The sequence below is a fragment of the Hippocampus bargibanti genome, linkage group LG07, assembly GCF_051943395.1.
Source record: "Hippocampus bargibanti isolate YZ-2025 linkage group LG07, ASM5194339v1, whole genome shotgun sequence".
In the NCBI taxonomy this organism is placed as follows: domain Eukaryota; kingdom Metazoa; phylum Chordata; class Actinopteri; order Syngnathiformes; family Syngnathidae; genus Hippocampus; species Hippocampus bargibanti.
Genome location: NC_142740.1, coordinates 11370389 through 11378337, shown reverse-complemented (window position 1 = coordinate 11378337; position 7949 = coordinate 11370389). Strand labels below are relative to the sequence as shown.

At 45.4% G+C, this 7949-nt stretch overlaps 1 protein-coding gene across 2 annotated transcripts; it reads left to right on the top strand.

Moving 5' to 3' along the window:
* The first annotated feature begins 267 nt into the window (after positions 1–267).
* On the top strand, positions 268–6763 carry LOC148895413 (uncharacterized). Of its 2 annotated transcripts, none has more exons than XM_089001398.1 (3): positions 268–626; positions 4302–4380; positions 4643–6763. In XM_089001398.1, exons 1-3 carry the CDS (start codon positions 348–350, stop codon positions 5473–5475), a joined length of 1191 nt encoding a protein of 396 aa, XP_088857524.1. In that variant the 5' UTR covers positions 268–347; the 3' UTR covers positions 5476–6763. The 2 variants fall into 2 exon arrangements, with proteins under 2 accessions (XP_088857524.1, XP_088857523.1); XM_089001397.1 differs by having other exon boundaries at positions 295–626; positions 4302–4410.
* The last annotated feature ends 1186 nt before the right edge of the window (positions 6764–7949 follow it).

Sequence of the window (7949 nt, the reverse complement as noted above, 5' to 3'; positions counted from 1 at the left end):
AAGAAGGACCACTACATTGTATGCGTGGCACTTTTTTTCGGGTTAAGCTTTTTTTTTTTAACCCAATCAATTATTGTGCTCAATTTAATGCAAACAAGAATGTGATTGTTTCGTATAGGGTAGATGATATATGATATACGAATAGTTTCGGTTCTCATCCATAAACGACCGACATAACATGTATTGATAATGTAACATTTATTTTGCATGAATTAATTTGGTTTGTGTGCGTCGTACAGCCGAGTGTCGTTGTCGAATTATTTCAGCTAGATGAGGTATGGTTATGTCCACCCACTTGGAAGGAATCCGGCATCTGGAAACAAGAGAACAACGTGATACCTCAAAACATGAAAAGTCCTGATGAATGCTCGGGAGTGAACGGCGGCCCAGCGCGGACCTCCGGGAACGGCAGAGAGGCTAAATCGCTCCTGCAGGAGAAGCCGCTTAAAATGACGCGAAGTCCCAAATGCGCCCGCTGCCGGAATCATGGCGTCGTTTCGTGCTTGAAAGGTCACAAACGCTTGTGCCGCTGGAGGGACTGCGGATGTGCCTGCTGCCTGCTGGTGGTGCAGCGGCAACGCGTCATGGCCGCGCAGGTCGCATTGAGGAGGCAACAGGCTGCTGAGGTGAGTACGCGCGAGCACCGACATGGAGGTGCAAGTTTACGCAAACATTTCTAATCTCATGTTTTGTTTAAATTTGTATTAAAGAGTTTGATGGTTCTCTTTATTTGTAAGTAGGTTCGTTGTCAGATCTCCCAGGCAGGTGACGCGCAGAGCTTGATCGTGGCGTGGAGTTGAGCAAGTCGTGCCGTGATGTCCGTCCGACGCCCGGCGCGAGCCGGGCGCCTGAGCGGGTCCGTGCAAGTCTCTTTGGGTCTGTGAGTCCGAGATGATTCTGCCCCGTGGTTCGCCCAATCTCTCTGTCCCACGACAGCTCCTTTTATACAATTTACAAGCGTGTGCTATGCGTCAGGGTGATACGCACATCAAGGAGATCAAGAAATTGAAAGACATGAAAGTGTTGAAAGGCGCACTTCAAAATCATACACTCGTGTGACGCAACAGGGCTCCCCTCCTGGATCCGAAGTCGGTCAAAGTGATGAAGGAAAAACAAATAAAAACAAAAGTCATTCTGCGACATGGTGAGGCCAGGCAAGATGACGGTCACCGGGCATGGCAGGCGTCGGTGGGGAGGTTGCCGAGGAGGTTTCGTGGTGCCTGAAGTCGTTGTACGGGAGCACGGCAAAGAGTGCTCTACGACTGCCAGTTTGAGTCGATCGATGGAAACTTTCCTCGCGGCCGTCGAGTCGATGCCGGAAGGTCTTCTCACCGTGAGTTGTTCGGCTGGGATCGGTCAAGTCGGAGAATCGATGAGGGATTGTGAGGACGAAGGTGCGTGGGGTTGGCCATGCTGCCGGGCTCGGACAGGCCGGTCATCGGCGACGGTGGCGATGATCGCGCTGCCATGGCGCTCTGCAGGACGCTGAGGAAGAACGCTGACGTCGGCGGCCGTGTCGGCCATGAAGCGTCTTCCCGAAGTCCGATCGTGGACATAAGCGATGTCCGACGATGTCCGATCGTGGACATATATGATGTCCGATCGTGGACATAAGCGATGTCCGACGATGTGCGATCGTGGACATATACGATGCAGCTAGTTGCAGAGTCGCCAGGCGAATTGGACGATGTCGGCCATCAGGGTGCGGCAGGTTTCACGGTGGGGTCGGGGCGCCCACGGGTGGTGGCGGTCCATCGGGAGCTCGGCTTGAGGGGTCTTGCTGTGAAGATGCCGGGTTCACGGGCGGCTGGGAAATCTGGGTGTTTCCATTTGGAGAGTTGATTGGGCTGAGGAGGAGGGAAAAAATGCTCCTGGCTGGCTCGCCAATAAAGAGTTTGATGGTTCTCTTTATTTGTAAGTAGGTTCGTTGTCAGATCTAAAATTTCTCCACTGCGAGACTAATAAAGGCAAATCCAATCCAATCCAATCTCCCAGGCAGGCAGAGCGTGGCGTGGAGTTGAGCAAGTCGTGCCGTGATGTCCGTCCGACGCCCGGCGCGAGCAGGGCGCCTGAGCGGGTCCGTGCAAGTCTCTTTGGGTCTGTGAGTCCGAGATGATTCTGCCCCGTGGTTCGCCCAATCTCTCTGTCCCACGACAGCTCCTTTTATACAATTTACAAGCGTGTGCTATGCGTCAGGGTGATACGCACATCAAGGAGATCAAGAAATTGAAAGACATGAAAGTGTTGAAAGGCGCACTTCAAAATCATACACTCGTGTGACGCAACAGTATTACCATTTTATGTTTGAACATCATATCATTTCATGTGAAGAATACCCAAATGATATTCTCTTGTTTAATAATTGATTAACACGAGTTTATGTTGAGAGCTTCTGATTAGGTGGAGACAAGGAAAATTTCCAAGTTTTAGTTGCCAACAAATGTGTGTTGTCAATCGTACTGTGGTGCAGACGTCACTTTCAAGAAAGCTGCGTTCAAACTAATCAATTTATTCTTTTGTTGTTTCGTCAAGTAGAGCCACCCAATCAAAACACAACGAAACCTTCAATTTCAACATTGAACAATATTACTACTAATCAGAATAATAATAATAATACATTTTATTTCAAGCGCCTTTCAAAACACCCAAGGACACTTTACAATAAAAACAATAAAACAAAGCACATAACAATAAAACCATAAGTAAATGATACATAATAAAATAGCAGATAGAACTATACATTGAAAGCAATTTTAAACAAGTGGGTTTTGAGGTGAGCCTTGAAAATAGGGAGGGAGTCAATATTACGGATGTTGGGTGGAAGAGAATTCCAGAGTTTGGGAGAATGCCAACAAATAGTCGAAAAATGACATACTCACTTTCCAAAGCCGGTGTTTTCTCAATGCTGCGCCACAAGAACAGGCCAAATTATTTCACATTTTGTTTTTGTGTACATCCATCCATTTTTTTTAACCGCTTACATCACTCGGGCTGCGCGAGATGATCATTTTTTTAATGCTTTCACTAGCTTGAAGGTAGTGGAAGAGCATTTATCCCAAAATATAATCTCTCAAACAATCCAAAAACATAGCAATACTGTCAATTAAAGATCAGATGTCTTTTGTTTCTAAATTTAGAGTAATCTTTCAAAAACTATCGTTTCTTGGAAGTGAGATACTTATGTCATAAATATCTATTCATTTTTATATGTCTGAGAACTACTGGTGTATTTCAGAATCAGAATCAGAATCAGAATCATCTTTATTGCCAAGCATGTAGGACACACAAGGAATTTGTTTCCGGTAGAACACGCTGCACTAGTATCGTTGTCAAAAAAACTGCTAAGTGGCACTATACAGTTCCATTTTGGCTACTGTTGAAAGAGTTCAAAGAGTTAATGGCTTGGGGGAAGAAGCTGTTTAAATGTCTGCTGGATTTGGTGCGCATGGATCGGTAGCGCCTGCCTGAGGGGAGTAGCTGGAAAAGGTGGTGTATAAAATAGATTGATTAAGAATAAGAGTCTTCGTTTCATAACTTTGCTGCTGTGTTACTTCCAGGTAGAGTGAACGCTGGCGCGAATGGCTGCCGCTGCTCACCCGCACAAAAAAAATCCCGTGACTGTAAAGTGTCCTTGAGAGTTTTGAAAGGCGCTTAGAAATTAAATGTATTATTATTATTAACAATAATAATAATAATAATAATAATAATAAAGCACCTGTAATTACTTTTATTGGCCACTAACAGTAACATAAGAAAACGTTCACAAAATTTTAGTTTGGGATCTGAATCAGTGCTATCATGGTTTTGAGTTGGGAAGTGTAGGTGCATGCACAAAAGGGGGAACTTAAAAAATACCATCATCTATTCTGCACTCGGAAGAGACGTTAACTGAACAAACCATCAAATAGTCTCTGTTACAAACAAATAAAGCATTGAAAAAAAATCATCATCACTTAAGTCAAATTCAAATCGCATAATTATTTGTTGTGCATTTCAACATGTTGCTGGAGTTTGTCCAAAGCTTGAATTCAGTCAATTTAATCTATTTTCACAAATCAACATGAATCTGATGTTTCCAATGTGAACTGTTTACTCTCTTAGACGGTGCAAAATTAATGGCCTGACGGACAAGAGATTATTTGGTTTCCTGAAAAGTGATGATTTATGGAGGTGTCAGAATTCTGTCTGACACAACTGATATAGTTTGCACAGCGAACACATTCACAGCTCGTCATCTCAGCAGTGATTTATTCTCTCAAATGATTCTTACTGTCTAACTCTTGTTGCCTTGTGTCTTTCAGGGGAAGCGAGGTGTCAAGTATCGATCAAATCGTTCACAGAGAACTTTTTTGCAGCGCTCTTCTGCAGTGGCGGGGCCAAGTATGTGGCAGATTAAGACCATGCAGCCTGGTAACATTGCAACAAATCCATCTCTCTTTCATTTGTCAGTTGGTTTAAATGGAGGATTTATCTGTTGCCACAGCCACTAAAATAAAATAAGGACTACCAAACAGCAATTAAACCCAATTTTATCCAACATGAATTGTTTTGTAAATATCCAATTATCTAAAATGATTGTGATTTATCATTGACTTAAATCAGCACAAATATAATTGTGACGTGTTGTCTGTGGAAACCGCAGGCCTGACACCACCGGAGGGAAACGATTCCTGTTGTTTAAGGCCGACACAGCGTGACCATACGCATGCTACACACCCCACCATCAGTGCCCGCATGAGGAAGAGGCGAACATTTGCTGACACGGAGCTGGAGAATGTGATGTTGGAGCGGGAACTCAGACAGAGGGAGTTTTACAACGACCTTTCCTTTTCCTACTCGACCTTCCTCCCCGCAATTCACCCATTGCCTCTGACCATCACACCGAGCTTACAGTCATTCAGCAAAGTCCCTTCATCTGCAGGGACATCCACCTTTGAGTCTGTGGGTAGTAGCCTTAAGCCTCTGCCAGAGTGGGACTTCCATTTTTATCACTGTTTTCATTTCAAGAGCACTTGTACAAAAAGTGAAAATGTTAGCTCCCAGTTGTGCAAAAGGTCAGTGCAAAATAGAGATCAGAAGGATGAGTTGCAGCCTGGCTGGACAGGTTACCGGGAGACAGAGACATCAGAGCTGACACCTTTGACTTTTCAACAAAGCCTCAAATATCACGGTAGCAAGTTGTTGGATTGGGACCACATTAAAGCTGACTCCAAACCAAGACAAATTCCAGACTCAAATGTCACCTGCTCTATTTTTGTATCAGATCCGGGCATCCCGAACTTGTCAAATGTCACAGCCCCCAGCAGGACCTTTGATCCGTTTCCACGGACAGGTAGAGGCCGATCTGCTGACATTGCTGCCGCCCTGGCGCATCCTCAGGAAGACTCTGTCGGGAGCCTTCCCGGCAGCTCAGGCGGGACTCCAGCCATGAAACCGCTACTACCTTTCTCAGTGGAGGCTCTGCTCAGGGCTTGACAAGCCAACGGAAAGTACTTGTCTTTGTTTATTTGCAGAGATCATTTTGACACATGAACTCTAAATAGTTATGTTCCACTGACAGGAGCTGGTTTCTATTAAAATGGGACTCAGCAGGGTGAAGACCTCCAAGATTGGGGGAAAAAATGCATGTGTATCAAAAACCCCTGTTCCAAAATGTCATGTTTTCATTGGTGCAAAACACCCCTCTGCAAAATGTCATGGAAAAAAAGAGCAAATTAACACGAGAACGTCAGCAACCCGATAAACAGCACGGTACTTGAAAATCTGTTTTGCCTTACTTTCAATAGAATTTGAATTGTTACAATAAATATGTATTTTAGCACGATCAGCTATCATGTTTACTATTATAAGCGTTGATAGTTTGTATCACATCGAGTTCATTTACACTTGTCTGTAAGTATTCGACCCAGTCGGCCTAGTCGTCGAGTGGTTTGCATGCTGGCTTCACAGTGCAGGGGTTGTGAGTTTGAATCCTGCTCCAGCCTCCCTGTGTGGAGTTTGCATGTTCTCCCCAGGCCTGCGTTGGTTTTCTCAGGGTCCTCCGGTTTCCTCCGGATTGAACACTTTAAATTGTCCCTAGATGTGAGTGTGAGTGTGGATGGTTGTTTGTCTCGGTGTGGCCTGCGATTGGCTGTGAATGAGGACGGTCTGAAAAAAGGATGAATTCATCCACCAAACCTCAGTAAGCAAAAGGCATCTTGAGCGGTTTGGAATTGTCGGGCTTCTCCTTGGTTCTTCCATGTTTGCCTTTACCAGGAAATAAAATATATAATATAGAATAGAGCTTCCCAGTCTGAATCCGACTACAAAAACATTATCAACCATTGAAATACAACACTGATATAAAATTGTTGACATTTTTTTCATTCACATACGGTTACAAAATGTACATTTATCTTTTTATTATTTTTGAGGAAAAGAGAAGCATATCAATTCACAACATTTTAAGTTTTTGTAATGAAAAGAATATGAAGTAGTTAAGAAATTAAAGACTGTTAAGGCAGATATTCAAAACAATGGACAGCATCACATCCAAAGTAGCCTGAAGCTAACACAGAGTAATTTAAATAAAAGCCGTGAGATGACACAAAGTCATCATCGGTGGACTGTCTGTCTCAGCTCTCAGTCGTACAGGACAGTGGTCCATCGATGAAAAGGTTTCTTCAGCCATCATCTGTACTTCTTTAAAGTTGTCGGACGCTTCTCGGATACATTTGCTGGTAGCTCTGGCCCTATATATATATATATATATATATATAAAAATCCTCGTCTCACCCACCATGGGTGGTGTCTGTCCCCATTTCAGCTCGGGTCCTCTACCAGAGGCCAGGAAGCTTGAGGGTTCTGCGCAGTATCCGTGCTGTTCCCAGCACTGCGCTTTTCTGGACCGAGATATCCGATGTTGTTCCCGGGATCTGTTGCAACCACTCGTCGAGTTTGGGGGTCACTGCCCCAAGTGCTCCGACCACCACAGGCACGACTGTCACCTTTACCTTCCAGGCTCTCTCCAGCTCCTCTCTGAGCCCTTGGTATTTCTCGATTTTCTCATGTTCCTTCTTTCTGACGTTCCCATCACTCGGGACCGCTACATCCACGACAACGGCTTTCCTTTCCCCTTTATCTATGACCACGATATCTGGTTGGTTGGCCATTACCATCTTGTCAGTCTGTATCTGGAAGTCCCACAGGATTTTTGCTCGGTCATTCTCCACCACCTTGGGAGGTGTTTCCCATTTTGACCTTGGGGTTTCCAGTCCATACTCCGCACAGATGTTTCGGTAGACTATGCCAGCCACCTGGTTATGGCGCTCCATGTAGGCTTTCCCTGCCAGCATCTTACACCCTGCAGTTACGTGTTGGATTGTCTCAGGTGCCTCTTTGCACAACCTACACCTTGGGTCTTGTCTGGTGTGGTATATCCCTGCCTCTATGGCTCTGGTGTTCAGGGCCTGCTCTTGGGCAGCCAGGATGAGTGCCTCTGTGCTGTCCTTTAGGCCAGCCCTCTCTAGCCACTGATAGGACTTCTTGAGATCAGCCACTTCTGCTATGGTTCGGTGGTACATCCCGTGTAGGGGCTTTTCCTCCCATGATTGTCCCTCTTCCAGCACCTCATCCTCTGTTCCCCATTGACTGAGACATTCTCTGAGTACATCATCCGTTGGAGCCTTCTCTTTGATGTATTCATGGAGCTTGGATGTTTCATCCTGGACAGTGGCTCTCACACTCACTAGTCCCCGGCCTCCTTCCTTACGGCTTGTGTACAGTCTCAGGGTGCTGGACTTGGGATGGAACCCTCCGTGCATGGTGAGGAGTTTTCGGGTCTTAACATCCGTGGTCTGAATCTCTTCCTTTGGCCACCTTATTATTCCTGCAGGGTGTCTGATCACTGGCAGGGCATAGCTGTTTATTGCCCGGGTCTTGTTCTTGCCATTGAGCTGGCTTCTGAGGAC